General features: G+C 44.2%; 2 protein-coding genes across 4 annotated transcripts; one reads left to right on the top strand and one right to left on the bottom strand.

Annotated features, from left to right (window-relative positions):
* Window positions 1-1,207: 1,207 nt before the first annotated feature.
* On the bottom strand, window positions 1,208-2,626 carry mos (v-mos Moloney murine sarcoma viral oncogene homolog). The gene has a single exon (XM_060943666.1). The coding sequence runs from the start codon at window positions 2,467-2,469 to the stop codon at window positions 1,474-1,476; it is 996 nt and encodes a 331-aa protein (XP_060799649.1). The 5' UTR covers window positions 2,470-2,626; the 3' UTR covers window positions 1,208-1,473.
* Window positions 1,962-20,498, top strand: relb (v-rel avian reticuloendotheliosis viral oncogene homolog B). Of its 3 annotated transcripts, XM_060943663.1 has the most exons (11): window positions 1,962-4,141; window positions 4,663-4,674; window positions 5,947-6,107; window positions 7,912-8,193; window positions 9,431-9,591; window positions 10,484-10,575; window positions 12,681-12,812; window positions 13,179-13,283; window positions 18,360-18,575; window positions 19,261-19,332; window positions 19,420-20,498. In XM_060943663.1, the coding sequence occupies exons 1-11, from the start codon at window positions 4,093-4,095 to the stop codon at window positions 19,821-19,823; spliced, it is 1,686 nt and encodes a 561-aa protein (XP_060799646.1). In that variant the 5' UTR covers window positions 1,962-4,092; the 3' UTR covers window positions 19,824-20,498. The 3 variants fall into 3 exon arrangements, with proteins under 3 accessions (XP_060799646.1, XP_060799648.1, XP_060799647.1); XM_060943665.1 differs by lacking the exons at window positions 1,962-4,141; window positions 4,663-4,674; window positions 5,947-6,107 and adding an exon at window positions 7,081-7,207 and having other exon boundaries at window positions 19,420-20,497; XM_060943664.1 differs by lacking the exons at window positions 1,962-4,141; window positions 4,663-4,674; window positions 5,947-6,107 and adding an exon at window positions 7,214-7,809 and having other exon boundaries at window positions 19,420-20,497.

Raw genomic sequence — 20,498 nt, 5'->3', positions numbered from 1 at the left:
TGGGGGAGTAAAGTCAGTTTAAAAATGCCGTTAAATGCATAGGCCTATAGGCCAAGTTTAATGACCTTGAGGTTATCAGAGGTCATATGTCATTTTACAAATGAAAAATGAATTCAGCACCCAAACATTTAACAAACAAGGCCATTTGCTAACTTTATTAATCATTTTAGTGCATTTCATTCCTTAGAAAGCTGAGAAACTGGGTTCAGCTGAGACGTTTACAGGCCCAAAGTTCAATGACCTCTAGAGGTCAACAGAGGTCAGATAGAGCTCGGCATATTGCAGATTTGAATTCGGCACACCCAAATTGACAAAATAAGACTGTTTGCCGACTTTGTCTCTTGCACTACGTTCATACTGCAAGGCTTAATGCTCAATTCCGATTTTTTTGTGAAATCCGATTTTTTTGTGAGGTCGTTCACATTAACAAAAATATGCGACTTGTATGATCCTCAGTATGAACGAAAAGCGACCTAAACGTGTTCCGCATGCGCATTGCAGGATACGACGACGTCACACGCCACGAGCATGGCCAGTGTTTACGGAAGTAACCTAAAGTTTCCTGTGTATGACAGTAGCCAGCATGGCGATGATGCAGTTGTTGCAATGGAGCCAGAACATGCCTGATGTTAAGGAGGAGGTTGAGAAGGAAGAGGGCAAGGGTTTTGGCTCAGGCGTTCTGCGGGGTAGTGACTGCAACCTCCGTTCAAAGGAACATCAAAGCCATGTTGTTGTAACTTTTTTTGAGAGACCCGCCGCCTACTTCAGCGCAGAATAGTGACGTTTATGGCTTGTTGATGACGTAAGTCGGATGAATGCGACCTGGCGGTTCAGACTGAAGTCGCATATGAAAAGATCGGATAGGAATCGGAATTAGGACCACATATCCAAACGGCCTGGGTCGGATTTGAAAAAATCGGATCTGTGTCGTTCATATTGTCAATAAAAGATCGGATACAGGTCACATATGGGCGAAAAGATCGGATTTGAGTCACTTCAGCCTGCAGTGTGAACGTTGTGAAAAATGCCTTTGGGTGTCTCAATTCTGGAACCAGTCTATTGTGGGAACCAGCACGCCTGATCCACCTCGCTGAGGGTTCGGTTTATTACCTGAGGAGTTGGATCAGGTGTGTGTAACAGGATGAACTCGAGCATGCAACCCCTAGCTTTAGAGAGCAGAGATAGAACACTGTGTCCATTAGGGAGAGAAAAGTTTTAATCAAATCCACTGTAAAACATCAAATGCACATTTACACAAGTTATTATTTATACATCCACACTTATTTACAATTACAGACAAAAAGGGTCAGTGCAAAAGAACTTAAGATCATATTAAAATAACAGAATGGGTCAGTGTGTGTGTGCTCAGGTAGCTATTCAACAGGAGTCCAGAGCAGAGGAACCGGAGAGGAACCGCTCAGCGCAGTCGAAGGGAGCTGCTGCTTTGGAGCAGCTTTTAAACTCGAGTGGAGGTCATGGAGGAAACTGGGCGAGCTCGGTGAGGAGCTGGCCTGCGCTCGGTCTGTGGCTCGGTTCCGCGCTCCAGCAGCGGCTGAGCAGCTCCTTAAAGGAGCGGCCCGGTCCGGGCGGACTGAGCCCGCGCTTGTTGAGGTCGGGTCTCAGGTTGAAGGCGACGACGGCGTACAGCACGTGCTGCCGCTCACCGGCATAGGGCGGCTCGCGCGTGAGCAGCTGCCACAGAGTGACCCCGAAGGAGTAGATGTCGGCGGCGGGGGTGGGGCTCTCTCCCCGCAGCAGCTCGGGCGCCCGGTGCGTGTACGTGCCTCCGATCTCCCTGCGGCGAGCCGCGGCGGCGCCCTCGGCCACCTGCTCCACTTTTAACGAGCAGCCGAAGTCCGCCAGCTTGCACGCGCCTGTCCGGGTCACGATGACGTTTGCGGGTTTCAGGTCCAAGTGCACGACGCCGTGAGCGTGCAGGTGGCGCAGGGCGCGCGCCACGTCGGCTGCGTAACGCACGCAGGATTCCGGGCGCAGCGGCTCGGCGGCGCTGTAGATGAGCTGCTGCAGGTTCACATCCCCCGCGTACTCCATGATGATGGTGCCGATGACGCCGTGGCCGAGCAGCTCGCCGCCGCCGGGGCTCAGGGTGCTGGCGGCGATCACGCGCACCAGGTTCTCGTGCCGCAGGTGCGCCGCGTTCAGCTCGGCCCAGAAGCTCTGGCGCGAGGCCAGCTTGTTCTTGGCGCACTTGACGCGCTTCACCGCCACCGTCTCGCCGAAGTACACCGCCCTGAACACCAGCCCGAACCCGCCCGAGCCGATGGGCTCCGGGTCGCACAGCTCGTGCCAGTGGATCACGGAAGACCAGAGCCTGCACGCGAGCTTCCTGTGGACCGGGAACCGGAGGCTCGCGGCCCCTGAGGGTTTAGTGAGCGGGCTGCTGCAGACGCCCAGCTCGAGCCCGAAGTCTCTGGGGAGGAGGCGTGAGACGGGGACGGGGGACGGCATGGTGCCGGCTCAGCAGGAGGGGATCTGCTCCACGCCGCAGCCACAACACCTTTGGATTTGCCTCGCTTATTACGGTGTTGCCAGATTGCTTCGGGTTCCTACTTTACTAGCCTTCTTAAAATCTGTTTTATGAAATAGTAGCGATTTTATTTTTTTAATTATTGACATACTTGACCAGGAGTTAATGGAGTTTTACATTAGGTTTTGCAGTGGTTCATAGTGAACGCCGGGCTCATGCTGTAGTGAATGGATCCGATCTGGCAACCCGAAATGGCCAGGTGATCGTGTTTGACTAAGTCGCGTGACTTTATGCGGTCCGGCCATTGGCTGAGTCCTGAATGGCCCCGCCCTCCTGATGTAAACCGGCTGGGGGATGTTTGTCCGGAGCCCATCAAGCCCCGAATGGTGGTTTGTTTTCAGTCTTGTGTGCCCAGACCCCCCACCCCCACACCCTTCCGGTGCTTCAGGCCCAGGTTTGTAGCTCCCGCCTGCTCGTGCGTTTTATGCCCATGAAGCCCCCTGAGATGTTCGTGGTGTTAGATGGACTAATTACAGTTTTGCTTTATTACAGTCACAGAGCTTCAGACAGACTGGAGGAGTGCAACTTAACACACATACTGACATAATACTTTTTAAATAAGTAACAAAACATAACCTTTTATTTCAAAACTCCATTAAAAACTACATAATAAAAACTTTAGGCACAGGGTTTCAAAAGCTGACCCTTATTTACATGAAAGCTGTGCATAACAAATATAAATGAACGGAATAAATAGAATCTATAATAATGTGGGTAAAGTGTTAAAACATGTAGCGATTTGTTTTGACGACTGAAGCTTTGAGACACGGTGTGAAGATGATGAGAGGTTTGAGTACACGGGGCCATTTACAGTTAATCTAGAAGATTTTTATTTATATACATAACCAACGGTTTGAGCAAAAGGACTGAACTCAGATCGAGTTTATAAGCAGAGAATCCGGACTGGGTGAATAATTTATCAGCAGCGTACGCTAACGTTACGTCATTACGTCACGTTACTGACCTATTCGAAACCAGCTAACGCATGACGTCACACACGTGATTTACTAAAAGTCTGCTTTTTTCTTAGAACTGTAACGCATCAACCCCCCATCCATCTCTCTCTCTCTCTCTCTCTCTCTCCACGGGACGACTGTTTTTGTGTGTAAATGTGTAAACCGCTCTCCTTACCTGTTGTTGGTGCGTTACCATGACGACAGTTTAAGGGAGATCCCCAGCGGTGACGTAAGGGGATTTCCATAGAGCTGCTTGAACGTGATTGTAAAGTGAAAGATCTACCAAACCGTGAGACACCGAATCGCATGAGGAGAGGAGAGGAGAGGAGAGGAGAGGAGAGGGGTGTGTGTGTGTGAGATCAGCAGAAGCGCTTTCCTGTAGCACACACACTGACTGCAGTTTAGTGACAGAGTAGCCGGAAGTGAGTGTGTGCAGTAGAGTAGAGTGGTGTAGAGTAGAGTAGAGTGTAGAGTGTCTCCTTCTCCTCTCCGGGAGCTCAGACGAACCTGGAATCGTTTTACGAGGACGAACATTTAAAAGAAGAAGCAGCTCCCCGGCGTTTCCCCCAGCTGCTTCTCCACCCTGCCATGAGAATCATGAGCGGATCTGTTCAGAACGGCGCGCTGGGGGCACAAGGTGAGTTTAAACCCGTTCCTTCTTGTGCTGGGAGGGGGGAAGCGGGCCCGGCCGGGCCGGGCTGAGGGAGGGAAGCGGGCCCGGCCGGGCCGGGCTGAGGGAAGGAAGCGGGCCGGGCTGGGCCGGGCTGAGGGAGGAAGATGGCGGTGGGTGAGAGGGTTTTGGGCACTGATAGAAACATGGAAAGCCCACGCTGTGCTGCTGTGCATCACCTCCACTGTACACTCCGCCATTTTATCACCGCGGACTGTAAACAGTGGAATTACAGTAAAAGCAGGCGGATGTTTTCCCACACAGCAGTGTAAACAACAAACCAGCCCAGTCCGCGCATGCGCAGGCCGAGTGCGGGTCCGAACCCGGAGCTGACGGGGTTCTGGTCCCTGGGCTTGTTGACATTGCTGTGACACTCACTTCCGCCTCTGGGGAGGACAGGACTGCATCTCCAGCATTAACACTTTCACTTTCACTTTGTTCTGCCTGCCCGGGTCTCTAACATGTTTGTTTTTCTTTTTCTTTCCTAGATTTCGACCTCGGTGAGTTCTCTCATTAAGTCACCTTTCTCTGGAAATCTAAACTATTTTAAGTCATCATTGTGCTAGTGTAAACTAAAGGGGAAATGCCTTTCTTCATTATGAACCATATGCAGCTTTTGCTGATACACTTTATAAATATTTAGGTTCAGTAAAGGTTTTGGTACTTAGCCCGTAAAGTCCTGAAAGAAGTGTGTGGTGGCACGGTGGTGTAGTGGTTCGCACTGTCGCCTCACAGCAAGAAGGTTCTGGGTTCGAGCCCAGCGGTCGGTGGGGCCTTTCTGTGTGGAAACTGTGGAGGAAACCCACACTGACGTGTTCTCCCCATGTCAGTGTGGGTTTCTTCCACAGTTAGGTTGATGTGGGGCAGCCTTGGGCTGAAGTGCCCTTGAGCAAGGTACTTAACCCCTAACTGCTCCCTGGGCGCTGTAGTGTGGCTGCCCACTGCTCTGTGTGTGTTCACTGCTTCAGATGGGTTAAATGCAGAGGATGAATTTCACTGTGCATGTGACAAATAAAGGTTTCTTCTTCTTAAGTGTGTGTGTGGGTGGTGGGGTTTTTTAGGCACAAGTTATCATCTTGTGGGAACTTGTGTGTGCAGTCAGATAATAACTTGTGTACACAATAAGACAATAACTTGCAAGAATAATAATAAATCACCTTTCAGGACATTAGCAGCTCTGAAGTGTTCCTCTGAGTGTTTCCCTGTATACATGGATTCTGAGCAGAACCCTGAACACAATCTCATCTCATCTCATTATCTGTAGCCGCTTTATCCTTCTACAGGGTCTCAGGCAAGCTGGAGCCTATCCCAGCTGACTGCGGGCGAAAGGCGGGGTACACCCTGGACAAGTCACCAGGTCATCACAGGGCTGACACATAGACACACAACCATTCACACCTACGGTCAATTTAGAGTCACCAGTTAACCTAACCTGCATGTCTTTGGACTGTGGGGGAAACCGGAGCACCCGGAGGAAACCCACGCGGACACGGGGAGAACATGCAAACTCCACACAGAAAGGCCCTCGCCGGCCACGGGGCTCGAACCCAGACCTTCTTGCTGTGAGGCGACAGCGCTAACCACTACACCACCGTGCCGCCCTGAACACAATCTAAGAACCCTGAATTATCCAACAAGTCTTTAAAGAACCCTTGAAGAACCATCTTTTCCCCTCAGTGTGCATTGGCAAAGCAATGGTGTGCTTGATCAATTTTTTGCGTCACAGATCTTGTTATATGTATGTTGCTCTCTATCAATCTATCAATCTACAGCGCTCATAGATGAATTCCTACTGGAGAATTCAGCTAAAGAGAGACTCCCAGGTCCTCCTCTTCCTCCACCTGCAGACTCTGATGATCAGCTTCCCACCCCGACAGTAATACCCGGATGCAGTTCTGCTCCAGTGCTGGTCCCCAGATGTACAGCCTCCAAGGTGAGCAACAATACTGTACTTTACATGAAAATCCTCTGGTTTTGCTCAGTAAATCTTGGCTATAATGTCATTAGTCTGCAAAGTAAATCCAGGGTGGTCGATGATTGATTTAATTTATTTTTTAATATGTAGTTCAGTGGTGAAAATCTCAAAAATAAAAATGGCTGTATAAATGATTTGGTTCATTATTGAGCTCTTATTGTCCTGCGTGACTGGTCCTTCTGATTTAGTCCAAACCTCATTCAGAAATGAGCAGGTTTATAAAATAATGTCACAAGTTGCAGGAATGGAACAAAATATTATACACAAGTATATATAATTGATTATAATTCTGATTGAGGGAGCCATTAAAAGCGTCTCTTGTTAGAATGAGTTTGAGAGCCCGTGACCTAATGTGTTTAAATATTAGCAAGGCCCAGGAAGCGGGCATCTGATGAACTGATAGCGCTGCAATGCCATTGCTTTGCTACAGGACATGCTTTCTGCGATTTTTCTGAGGTGCAGTGTGTGCAGTTCTTCTATCTACTTTTGCTTTCTGTACATTTAAAGCAATAAGCTTTTCATCAGAAGAGCTACCTGAAAGCTCTGTAGTGTGCAGTTTTCCATGTGTTAGCTTTACAGATGACTAACAAAAGACTTTGAAAGACTTTAACTATGAGTTTGGCAGGCTCTTAAAAGGGAGGCGGAGTACAATTGACCCATAAAGATGTTAAAGGGGGGAAATAAGAAAAGTTTCCAGTTGACTCTAAAGCTTCTTGGTGATGTGATGATGATCCAGTCCCTTAATTTCTGTGCTCGAGTCTGAGATGTGATGGAAGGTCAGGGTCAGAATGGGGGAAATATGTAACGTACGTTTTCACTGAGGATCTTTTTCGGAGAACTGATGAGCGTTGTAATCTGAGTCTGAGGCCTTGTTTCGGTTGATGATCTCTGCCTCCTGTGCGCCTACTCCTGGCGAAAAGAGCATGCATGTCACAGCCCCTCCTCTCTTCATTCTCATTGGCTGTTAATCCTTCTGCATGAGTTTCCTGTTTCTTCACCGTGCTCCTCCTGGCTCTTGTTAGCTGCTCTTTGTGCAGGCCATCTGCGTTCTTCCTCAGGCATGTCCAGACGTTTTCTCTCTTTCTCATGCTGAACTGTTGCTCTTTCAGCCGCCTGGCCCTAACCAACTCTTGCTTTCGGTTTTCTAGCGACTGGTTTTTGTGCTTCGTTGCTACACCAGTGATTTGTGACTTTGAAAATGCTGACCTAAATAGGCCGTTAGAAGAGTTGTTTATTTTTTCCCTCTGACTTGCATTCCTGCTCTTCTTCCTCCTCCTGCACAAAAAACCTCTCTCTCTCTGTTCACACAGCACTATCTTTTTGTGTGTGTGTGTGTGTGTGTGGTAGACTAAAAAAATGACACGGAAACTTTTATTGTGTTTATTTTAACAGTCAGTACAAGAATCTTTTACAGTATGCCAGAGCATGATGGGGGGGACTTCCTTGAATTTGAAGTATTATAAATGGCTATGTTAAGCACAAATGGTTGTTTGACTTCATTTATAGTTGTGTTGAGCAAATCTTTGTTTTTGATTACTCAAAAATCATGAAAGCTTGGATGTAAAAGCACAGCCTTAAATTAATGTGACCTGATTAAGTGCTTTTCTTGCACTGGTTCATCTATCAAACATCAAGGTCCATCGAGTCTATCCCAAAAAAGGTTGTCTGTGGTTATATTTGACATTAATGCTGTATATCTATCCATCATTTTTAATTTCTACCTTGCCCGAACCTCTCTGTCTTGTCCTGTCTCCACTGGTAGAATTTTGACATGCTCCCTTCAGCCAGCACGTCAGCACTTGCACCATCTCGTGGCTCTCGAGGCCAGCGGCGCAGTACAGCTTCAGCATTGGCTCCATGTGTGCGTCCTCAGCACACAGACACTGAACAGCTGGAGCAGCTGCTGGACAAACCAGAGCTGGTGGTGGTGGAACAGCCCAAGGAGCGCGGCATGAGGTTCCGCTATGAGTGTGAGGGCCGATCGGCTGGCAGCATCCTGGGATCCTCAAGCACTGATGTCAACAAGACACTACCTGCCATTGAGGTGGGTGCAGGAACATAACACCATGCGCGTTTGGGTGGATGTGTATGGTGTTTTTTTTTTTTTTCCCCCCCTCTAATCTATAGCTACATCTACAAGCTAAGAGAAATTGTTAGTGAAATAAAATGTCAGAAAAACAGCAAATGACAACAAGGATACAGTAGGAAGGCTTTCATATGCTGATTGTTTTAAAGGTTTCTCATGGAAAGGGGGATACGTTTGGAATATTAACGGATCATCGTTGCTGAAATTATCTTCTTGTAGATTACACGTCAAATTATTCTTATTTATGGGGACAGCCATGGCCTGTAGGTCAGAGAAGCAGTCTTGGGCCCAAAGGGTCACTGGTTTGATTCCTGGGACTGGCAAGACAAATGTGAGAGTGAGTTGAGTGAATGCTGAACAGCACTTTCTCCTCCCTCAGTATCATGGCTGAAGTGCCCTTGAGCAAGGCACCTAACCCCCAACTGTAGCATAGCTGCCCACTGCTCTGCGTGTGTGTTCACTGCTTCAGATGGGTTAAGTGCAGAGGAGACATTTCACTGTGCTTGAGTGTACGTGTGATAAACGAAGGCGGCTTCTTCTTCTTCATTTGTACTCATGAAATATAAACAATGCCCATGATTTCATATTTAAGAGCTTAGCTTTTGCTTTTTCTTACTTTCAGAAGTAAGTCAGTAAATTAAAGTTTTGAGAATGTGTGAGTTTGGTTACCTCACTACAGGTAAATGGTACACTCTTCTTTATTCTGACTTTTGGCCTTTAGCCAGGTGGTTTTTCATGAGTCAGTACACACTCGTAATGCAGAACATCAGTCTTTTGCTTTAGATGCTGTTGGCCTATGTGGCATTTCTGTTTGAATTCATTGACATGCGTTCTTGTGCAAGTGTCGGATTTGCTTGCAATAGATGCACAAACAGTGTTTGAGACCGTTGCTGTAGCTGTTGCTGGAATGTACCAGCTATCCCAGACCTAAAGGGGGTTGTCCCTGTTTTGGTTTGAGTGAATGGTGTTGGTCTGTGCTACGCTGAGGTACGAAAAAAAAGAAAGTCCCTCTGTGAGAGGTGTTGCTTCAGTGTGTGGTGTGTAGGAGGGAAGTACCACACAATAAATAAACAGAACATAGATTTTCCACTTCGAACAACTCAGTTTCCATATATGGCAATTTGGATCAGAATATTACATCGTTATGGAGGCAGTCTTCTTTGGCATAATAACCTTTGCCTGTTTTTCTAAATAGCTTCAAGGGCCAATTGAAAGGATAAAAAAGGTGACGGTCACAGTGTCTCTGGTGACGAAGGACCTCCCTCATCGCCCACACCCACACTGTTTGGTGGGAAAAGACTGTTCAGATGGCATTTGTGTGATCAGCTTTAACCCTCACAGCACACGGCGCCACAGGTACACATCATCGCCACCACCTTCAGTCAGCTTCATTCAGAAAACTCACTAATTATTGCTGGGTATTGTTTAGGTGATTATAAAGTATTGTTGAAGTCATGTTCAAGCTTTGAATGGCATAATATTTTTACACGAGTAAAGAGGTACTCGCATGAGATTAGTGTTGATTACTAAAGACACATACTGAGTTTATAAATAACTGACATGAATTTACTGTCACTTAGAGATATTTAACAATTATTCCACGAAATCGAGTCGTACATGAGCTGATAACCGACGAGGCATGTAGCACCGAGACTGAGTGGAATAACTGTTTTTATTCTATCCACATTCACTGGATTTTGAGAAACAGAGCTATCTATTAATTTATTTAGCAAATTTGAGAAATAAAAACTTTACACAAAACGTCTGACAAAATAATTTCTTCTTAGAATGTAAACAAAACGGTGAAATGACAGGAGCAATTTGTGAAAAATGCAATAATAATAATAATTCTTGAAAAATTAACGAAAGATACGTTCTTACCATCAAATACTTTTATTCCATATTTTTTTGTATTTTTGGGGGGTTTTGTTTCAGAGTAGAGTTTTTATTTCGTCCTCGGTTGGTTCAGCAACATGCGCCGCCATTTTGTTTTTCTCTCCTCACGGTATATGAGCTGATATCCTAGTAGTAGAGTAGCCAATCAGAGCGCGCGATTGCTCATATCCAGTGAATGTGGACAGAATAAAGTTGATTATCCTATGACAGGGAGGATTATATTATGGATTAAGACAGACTGCTCATTGAAGGACTGAAAAAAGTATCGATGCAGTGTATTACAGTGTTTGTCTGTTTAATGAAAGCTAATGAGGTTTAAACAGGTTTAACATTTTGAATTTCATTTTTCCAGTTTTGTGAATTTAGGCATTCAGTGTGTTCGGAGGAAGGAATTAGATGTTTCTCTGTTGAAGAGGAAGAAGAAAAACATCGATCCGTTCAGCAGTAGGTTCTAAACCTGTACACTTTGTTGTATAAAATACAGTCCCTGACAAAAGTCTTGTCGCTTATCCATTTTGTAGAAACAACAGCTTATAACCTGACTTTTAATTAATCCATTGGTTTTAGAAATGGCTCATATGAAAGCTAAAACCCTCCCAAATTATCTTTAATATACTAAAATTTGCTTCACTGAAGAAAGATTGATCATTTAATGAACACAGAAAGGTCAGATTTTGGCAAGACAAAAGTTTTGTCGCCTACAGAGAGTAATGTGAAAATTGAACAAATAATTTACTTCAAATACAAAAATATGTTGCATAACATCAGTGAATTAAGTAGTGGTGCTGTGAGATCCATATTTAATATCTTGTATGACTTCCATGAACTTGAAGGACTGCATCCATGCGGTTCGTCAATGATTCATACAATTTATTGATGAAGTCATCAGGAATAGCAAAGAAAGCAGTCTTCCATGCCTCCCAGAGTTCATCAACATTCTTTGGTTTCGTCTTCCATGCTTCCTCTTTCATTCTACCCCAGACATGCTCAATGATGTTCATGTCTGGTGACTGGGCTGGCCAGTCCTGGAGCACCTTGATCATCTTCGCCTTGAGGAACTTTGATGTAGAGATGGAAGTATGCGATGGAGCGCCATCCTGCTGCAAAATTTGACCCCTTTTATGGTTGGGAATGTAAGAGGTAGCTAATACTTCTTGATATTTTAGGCTATTGATATTGCCTTCCACCCTGCAAATCTCTCGCACACCCCCATACTGGATGTAACCCCAGACCATGGTTTTTCCGCCACCAAACTTAACTGTTTTCTGGGTGAATCTTGGATCCATGCGGGCTCCAGTAGGTCTCCTGCAATATTTGCGGGGGCTGTGATGTACAGTCCCTGACAAAAGTCTTGTTGCTTGGGTACAAGTTGATCTTAAGTGCCCCTCAAATATCTCATCTCATTATCTCTAGCCGCTTTATCCTTCTACAGGGTCGCAGGCAAGCTGGAGCCTATCCCAGCTGACTACGGGTGAAAGGCGGGGTACACCCTGGACAAGTCGCCAGGTCATCACAGGGCTGACACATAGACACAGACAACCATTCACACTCACATTCACACCTACGCTCAATTTAGAGTCACCAGTTAACCTAACCTGCATGTCTTTGGACTGTGGGGGAAACCGGAGCACCCGGAAGAAACCCACGCGGACACGGGGAGAACATGCAAACTCCGCACAGAAAGGCCCTCGCCGGCCACGGGGCTCGAACCTGGACCTTCTTGCTGTGAGGCGACAGCGCTAACCACTACACCACTGTGCCGCCCCCCCTCAAATATATGTCTAATCAATTTTTTTTTTTACAAGAAATGGCTAATTTCAATCCCAACAGCTTTTGAAATAATGTTTTGGTGCCAAATGAAACTGCTGAAAAGATCAAGGTGCTCCAGGACTGGCCAGCCCAGTCACCAGACATGAACATCATTGAGCATGTCTGGGGTAGAATGAAAGAGGAAGCATGGAAGACAAAACCAAAGAATGTTGATGAACTCTGGGAGGCATGGAAGACTGCTTTCTTTGCTATTCCTGATGACTTCATCAATAAATTGTATGAATCATTGACGAACCGCATGGATGCAGTCCTTCAAGCTCATGGAAGTCATACAAGATATTAAATATGGATCTCACAGCTCCACTACTTAATTCACTGATGTTATGCAACATATTTTTGTATTTGAAGTAAATTATTTGTTCAATTTTCACATTACTCTCTGTAGGCGACAAAACTTTTGTCTTGCCAAAATCTGACCTTTCTGTGTTCATTAAATGATCAATCTTTCTTCAGTGAAGCAAATTTATTTTAGTATATTAAAGATAATTTGGGAGGGTTTTAGCTTTCATATGAGCCATTTCTAAAACCAATGGATTAATTAAAAGTCAGGTTATAAGCTGTTGTTTCTACAAAATGGATAAGCGACAAGACTTTTGTCAGGGACTGTATACATTTTGCATATGCAGATCATAGTTCTACAAAATAGAGATGTTTTCAAGAGATACATGTTTAGTTTCTCTCTCTCTCTCTCTCTCTCTCTCTCTCTCTCTCTCTGATAGCTGGCCACTCGAAGAGTATTGAGGACATGGACATGAATGTGGTTAGATTATGTTTCCAGTGTGAGCTGGAAAGGGAAGATGGGGACAGGACCCACCTCTACCCTGTGGTGTCAAACCCCATTTACGACAAAAGTAAGATCAATGAAGTGCCTTTTAATATAGTGATCAGTTCAGACCTTCTCTTTGGGTTAAATATGATAGTTAAATTTTATAATATTTTCATTATGCGCATTTACTAATGTACAGGAGACTGGAGATGACAGAGCAGAAGTGAATCATTTAGTGCAAGAATAACAGACGTGTAAACATGCCAGTAATTACAAACCGTTTGCTGCATTAAGAATTCCCTCGGTAAAATGTGCAAACCTGAAAGTGTAATAGAGAGCCCGGGCAGCCACTTCCACCATCAATATGGCCAGATAGTGTTACTGTATCAAATAATAAAATGACTATCATCACGTGCAACATTTAAAATTATTTCTATGTACATCTGAGCAGAAGCTACTACAACTGCAGAGCTGAAGATCAACAGACTGAACATCGTGCAAGGTCCCTGCACAGGCAAGACCGAGATCTACATGCTCTGCGACAAAGTGCAAAAAGGTGAGGGCCACTCCCACATCATTCCAAGAACCAAAATGACATGAACTTTTTTTGTAATAAGCGATAAGAGTATAAAATAAAGCAGCATAAAAGGGGCCTCTTGTCATAAAATTAGTGTTTGTTTTTTTCTAATATTATGTAGTCGTCTGTAGTATTGCATCAGTGAGCCTTTGGCAAACTTATACAAAGTCGTACAGTGATTGGGAAACCTTCACCACGAAAAACGAATCCGTGCAGGGACACTGCGTGAGAATGAGAACTTTTACTTTTCCGTTTCAAAGATAACAGTAAATTTTATACCCAGTGCATGCAAATTATAAAAATGTACCGTTTTATGAAAAACAACTGAGGAAAGATATAATAGTTTTGCTTTCAAATCTCTGAAACTAAATACTAAATCCTATCTACACTCACGGTCCACTTTAATAGGCACGGTGGTGTAGTGGTTAGCACGGTCGCCTCACAGCAAGAAGGTTCCGGGTTCGAACCCAGCGGCTGGCGAGGGCCTTTCTGTGTGGAGTTTGCATGTTCTCCCCGTGTCTGCGTGGGTTTCCTCCGGGTGCTCCGGTTTCCCCCACAGTCCAAAGACATGCAGGTTAGGTTGACGTGGGGCGGCCTTGGGCTGAGGTGCCCTTGAGCGAGGTACCTGACCCCTGACTGCTCCCCGGGCGCTCTGGTGTGGCTGCCCACTGTTCTGAGTGTGTGCGCGTGTGTTCACTGCTTCAGATGGGTTAAATGCAGAGGATGAATTTCACTGTGCTTGAAGTGTGCATGTGACGAATAATAGGAACAACCTGTACACCTGCACATTCATGATCAGCCAATCATGTGACCGCAGCGCAATGCAAAACCCATGCAGATACAGGTCAAGACCTTCAGTTAACCTTCACATCAAACATCAGAATGGGGAAAAAGTGTGATCACTGTGATGTTTGATCATGGCATGGTTGTTGGCACCAGTAGTGTTGTAAGACTTGAGACCGGTCTTGGTCTCAAGAACACTTTTTGAAGGTCTCTGTCTCGTCTTGGAATCAATCACATTTTTATTTGGTCTCGTCTTGGTCTCTGACATAGAGGACTTTGGATTTTATTTCAAGACCGGTCAAGTTCATTGGAAATCATGGCCTAATGGTTAGAGAAGCAGCTTTGGGACCAAAAGGTCACTGGTTTGATTCCCTGAAACCAGCAGGAATGGCTGAAGTGCCCTTGCGCAAGGCATCTAACCCCCACCTGCTCCCCAGGCTGCTCTGAGTGTGTTGTATATCCACTCTGGATAAGAGTGTCTGCGTAATGCCATAAATGTAATATAAAGACCACAACTGTGGGGATTTCACTGAATTGCCTGTGTATTGATTGATTTATTTGTTAATATCGTTACTGTGATTGGATGTACAACTTCTTGCTTCAAATGCAAGCAATAATGTGACTCGTTGCTAATACAAAATTTTTGTTACTCTTAACAGCCGTCACCCTTCTCCGCCCACTTCATGCCAACTGGTCTTGGTCTTGACTCGGTCTCAACCCCTCAAAGTCTTGGTCTTGTCTCGGTCTCCATACACTCTGGTCTTGGGCATGACCTTGGTTTCGGTTTAGTTGGTCTGGACTACAACATTAGGTACCAGATGGGTTGGCCAGTTGAACACAGAACACCTGTACTCTGAAAGTGGCCAGCTGAAGATTGGAAAAAGACCAGGTGATATTTGTCCAGTCTTCAGCTGAGTAGTTTAGCTGAGCCTGTACCCACCGTAGCCTCAGGTTCCTGTTCTTCGCTGACATGAGTGAAAATCGATGTGGTCTTTTGCTGTTGTAGCCCATCCACCTTAAAGTTTGGTGTGTTGTGTATTTTGAAATGCTTTTCTGTTCACCATGGTTATAAAGTGTGGTTGAGTTACTGTACACTTCCTGTCAGCGCTCCTCTGACCTCTCATCATCAAGGCATTTCTAAATGTAGAACTGCCACTCATTGGATTTTTTTTTTTGCACAATTTTGTTTCACATCTAGAGACTCTTCTGAATTCATGTGTCTGAATGAATAAGCAGGAATACAGGTGTTCCTATGAAAGTGGCTGGTGAATGTATGTGGTCTAGTCACTTGATTTAGTTTAATATGGGATAAAACTGCTTACTTTCCAGCTAGATTTTGAGTCAAATAAAACTTGAGTTTATACTTGGCATGTAACGATTCACCCAATTCATGATTCGATTCAATTCATGAGATTGGGTTTGCGATTTGATTTTCCCACGATAGTACTGAAAAAATATCAAATGAAGAAAATTTTATTACCAAAAAAAAAATTATTTTCCTACTGTTTATCATCTTAAATATTCCTTTTGTTAAATAAATTAAACAAAAAAACTTTTATTTTCTTTCAAACCAACAATGATTTATTTCCCCACATTTTGTAAAGATTGGAGTAAAATATAATAGCCTCGAAATTCTCTAAAATATTCCTTTTATTCAAAATAAATAAAAAAGTTAACAAATAGGCTTTTTCCTAATAAACTTTTATGAACATTTGTACTCCCTCCATTTGCTTCTCTTCTCTTTAGCCTTTTACAGAAGTCTGTAAAAGAGAGAGAAAGCTCTGCTTTCTTGTTAAATCTATTTGTACAGTCAATCACACAGCAGCTCTTCCTTTGTTTAGAGTTGATTTTTGCATCGTTGTGGCATTAGAGCTGTTACTTCAGCCTACGGTGAAGTCATGTGTTGTACACCCACTACTGTCTTCTTCTTTTGGCTGCTCCCGATTAGGGGTCGCCACAGCGGATCTTTCGTCTCCATGCTCCCTGTCTTCCGCATCCTTCTCTACCACACCTGCCACTTTTCATGTCCTCTCTCACCACATCCATGTATCTCCTCTTTGGCCTTCCTCGTTTTCATGTGCCTGGCAGCTCCATCCTCAACATTCTCCTTCCAACATGCTCTGCATCTCTTCTCAGGATGTGCCCATACCATTCTCAGTCTCATCTCTCTCTTAGCTTCATTCCCAAGCTCTCCACATGTGCTGTCCCTCTGATGTGCTCGTTCCTTATCCTGTCCAACCTCGTCACTCCCATCGCAAACCTTAACATCCTCAACTCCGCCACCTCCAACTTTGCCTCCTGTCTCTTCGTTAAGGGTACGGTCTCCAATCCATACATCACAGCTGGTCTCACTACTGTCTTATACATCTTACCTTTCACTTTTGCTGGGACTTTCCTGTCACAAATGACTCCCGAAATCCTTCTCCAACTGCTCCACCCTGCCTGCACTCTCTTTCTCACCTCACTATCGCAGCCCCCATTTTCCTGCACAGTTGACCCCAGATACTTGAATTTACCAACTTTGTCTACTCCTTGCATCTTCACTACATTCTCATCCCCATTCTCACTGATGCACATGTATTCTGTTTTGCTCCTGCTCACCTTCATTCCTCTTCGTTCCAATGCATACCTCCATCTCTCTAAACCCAACTCAACCTCCTTTCTACTTTCACCACATATCACAATATCATCCGCAAACATCATGTTCCATGGTGACTCTTGCCTCACTTCGTTCGTCAAACTATCCATCACTATGGCAAACAAGAAAGGACTCAAAGCAGATCCTTGATGGAGTCCCACCTTCACCTTGAACCATTCAGTCGTTCCAACTGCACACCTCACTGCTGTTTCACTGCTCTCATACATGTCTTGCACCACTCTAATATACTTCTCATTCACTCCACTCTTTCTCATACAATTCCATAACTCCTCTCTCGGCACTCTATCGTATGCCTTCTCCAGGTCTACAGACACGCAATGTAGCTTCTCTGTACTTCTCCATTAACATTCTTAAAGCAAAAGTTGCATCCGACGTGCTCTTCCTTGGCTTAAACCCGTACTGCTGTTCACAGATTGCTACCTCTCTTCTCAATCTCGCCTCCAATACCCTTTCCCATAACTTCATGGTGTGGCTCATCAATTTTATTCCTCTGTAATTACTGCAGCTCTGTACTGTACATCTCCCTTATTCTTGTATATTGGGACTAGCGCACACTTCCTCCATTCATATGGCATTTTCTCATTCTTTAGGATCTTATTAAACAAATAAGACACCCACTGCTGTCTGAACAATGCAATTACAGCTTGGAAAAGCTAAGAGATTACACAGTCTGATAATTATGATTTAATTTTTTTTTTATTTCTTTGATTTGAATCGTCATAAATTTGTATCGCTATAGTTCGATATAACGATATATCGTTACATGCCTTGTTTGACTGTACTCTATGTTGCAGTTTGTATTCCTGTGGTTCCGTGCTGAGCTGAAAGTACACTGTAAAAATGATATTCAGTTTCCTAGCAGCAGCATACCAGGCTGTTTTTTTATTTAGTTTGTGAGGCATCTAGGAAAAGAAAAGATTGATTTGACTTTGCAGAGCAGTAGGGGCTTTCCCTCCACATTCAAACTGGAAAATCTGGTCACCACTACAGTAAAAGGCGAATAGACAAACATATCGATGGATAAATCCAGGGTGTTTCAAAAAATGTAATATCATTTTGGGATATTTACATCTCAAATAATATCAGGTTTTTTGAAACACCCTGTATTTCATTATTTGATTCAATAAAGTTCCACTGAATGGGTGCAGTTCAAGAAGGTTTCACAGACCGTCACATAAATGATTTTGTGACTGAAGCACATTAGAGAGAACAGATGATTGCAAAATAGTCTCAACAAGCATAACCTAAGGAAGGAACACTTTAGTCAGTCAGTGCAGTGTTTCTTTTTATTTTATATAGTCATTGATAAATAGGAAGGAAATAACTTGGAATGTTATCTAAATATGCAGTGTATCTAAACTTATATCTTTTTAGATTATTTATAACGTTATATATACATGTATCTAAATGTTATACTATGTATTTTATTTACTATGAGAGAGTGGTCTGTCGTGCAACCCTGTAGACTTTTTAAGTAGGTAATTACACACATCACACCTTGTATTTTGTAGCAACAGTCCTGGCTGCATTATTTCAGTATTGTCTTTTTTCAATCAGAATTGATGCACTTGAATAAAATAGCATGCATGTGTCTGTGTGATGGAATATCACAGACGACATCGAGATCATCTTCAGTTGGGGCAACTGGGAGGCGAAGGCGGAGTTTGCACAGACCGACGTGCATCGGCAGATCGCCATTGTCTTCAAGTCGCCGCCGTATCAGGAGCAGGACATTGCTGAAGAGGTCGAGGTTAATGTGTCTCTCCGTCGCATTTCAGACCGCATGTACAGTGAGCCGGTGAAGTTCACCTACCTGCCTCACAATCCAGGTCAGCACATGACACATTGTTCCTGCAACGAGTCATTGTGGAGACTTTTATTTTAAAATTGTGGTGGTTATAAGCACCAAGTGTTGGTTTTAGAACCTCAGAAAGCACTCAGACAGTGTTGATTTTTACATCATGATCGTACAATTGTATTGGCTTTTTACAAAAAACATGCAAAATAATATGGTAGGGTTTATGAGTAATGAAGGAAACTGTTACTCATTGAATGTCTGGTGAAATTAGTCATTTGAAATGGCAAAGCTCAGCCTCAGTGTAAAAACAACGTGTTTCTTACACACGTGACAAACATCTGTGCCATTTCAGGAGTTACAATTTAGCTCATGGAAATAAGCAGAGCAGCAGCATTTTATTTATTTATTTTTTAAATTATACTCAATTATACAAAATATGGAAGTTTACTGAACTTTTTCCCCCTTTATTGACATTGTAAGTGAAACAGACAGAGACATACGCTCCCCTGATCAAAGGCTTCCTGTGCAGTTTTCGGTTCTCAAATGCTGCCAGAGAAAACACTGAAGCTGCACACACTTTCAGAGACGCTGTTCCACCAGCCAGTGTAACCTTTAGATGGTTAGAGATCATGAAATGAAATGAAATGAAATAACTTTCTCATTCTCTCATCTCGTAGTAAGTGATGCAGTGTTTTTCTTTGCTTTTTGATGTGCAGATCCATATGAGGTCAAACGCAAACGGAAAATAAAATCCAACAAGTTTAACGAGGACTGCGGTATCGGTGCAGGTAGAGTATTCCAGCTTATCAGTGCACACACCGTATGCACATGCACTGATGGTTAATTGATACAGTCAACATTTGTTTTTGCTCTAGATGTGACCATGAGTACACCAGGTCCAGCACACCAGTTCTGCGCTGATGTGTTTGACAGCGGTATTCCAGCCCAGGAGGAGAGTAAAGCCACATTCCCTCAGGCCCTGAATGAGATCCACTATGAAGACACTGGGCTCCAGTCGGATGAGACGTGTGTCAGCCTGGACACAGAGACGATGAATAGCCTGCTGTTCAGCCTTAATGAATGTCTGGGCTCCCAAAACTTTCTCCAGCTTTTGAACAGCCAGGATCCGAACGCCAACATCGCAGACACAAACCTGAGTCACCTGGAAGCTGGCCAGCCTCCTGCTTTGTCATTCACTGACCCGTTTTACAACCCCGAACTTCCACAAGACCTGCAGGACATTTTTTTACGCCAGGTCAAAACTGAAGACGACTCCTAAAGGCCTCAGTAGGTGCTTATAAGAGTAGAGAAGTAGAGAGAGCGCCTCGTTTTCATTAGTGGAAAATACGGACTGGGGTCTGTACTCCTGAATTGTGCATGGAGGTTTAGATTCACACTGGATGCCATGTACTGTCGCTGAGAGCTCTCAAAATGACCTTTGGACCTGAAGGACAAATCGGAGGACAGTCCTGACAATGGGCTTTGTGTGTGTATACATATATTCATGCTATGAAAAGGCTACTCAGACCTTTGGCTTTCACCACTTTGTAGTGTGTGTAATGTCTAGTTAACGTGAGCTTGATGCCCTTCTGCGTGGTGATGTAAGGTCTGGGGGAGGCATGTGACCTTTACGTAGTCCTGTACGAAGAAAACGAGAAGAGATGCTGTTTGAGTGCTTTATGAGGAGTAGTTGTCAAATAGGCCATTAGTGGACTGCGCAAGCTTCATATCTTTGAATTAACCTATACTCAGTGTGGACGGAAAACGTGTGACGGTCTGAGGTTTTTTGTGCTGGAGTATATACTGCTTAGAAGAGTGTCAAGTTTAGCATTAAATGTAATGATGTAATGACACGTTAATTTTAAGATAGTTGATGTTTTAGAATTTGTTTGACATTCTGTGATATACAACCCCGATTCCAAAAAAGTTGGGACAAAGTACAAATTGTAAATAA

Source organism: Neoarius graeffei, chromosome 17 (assembly GCF_027579695.1).
Source record: "Neoarius graeffei isolate fNeoGra1 chromosome 17, fNeoGra1.pri, whole genome shotgun sequence".
Taxonomy (NCBI): domain Eukaryota; kingdom Metazoa; phylum Chordata; class Actinopteri; order Siluriformes; family Ariidae; genus Neoarius; species Neoarius graeffei.
This window is presented reverse-complemented; position numbering and strand designations above follow the sequence as displayed.

What these genes read in the sequence shown, in the direction of transcription:
- mos (XM_060943666.1), bottom strand. Translation starts at nt 2,469, where the DNA reads ATGCCGTCCCCCGTCCCCGTCTCACGCCTCCTCCCCAGAGACTTCGGG.
- relb (XM_060943663.1), top strand. Translation starts at nt 4,093, where the DNA reads ATGAGAATCATGAGCGGATCTGTTCAGAACGGCGCGCTGGGGGCACAA. An exon ending in AAACATCGATCCGTTCAGCA is followed by an intron (nt 10,576 to 12,680) that starts GTAGGTTCTAAA and finishes TCTCTCTGATAG; the next exon opens with CTGGCCACTCGAAGAGTATT. An exon ending in CTGCGACAAAGTGCAAAAAG is followed by an intron (nt 13,284 to 18,359) that starts GTGAGGGCCACT and finishes GGAATATCACAG; the next exon opens with ACGACATCGAGATCATCTTC.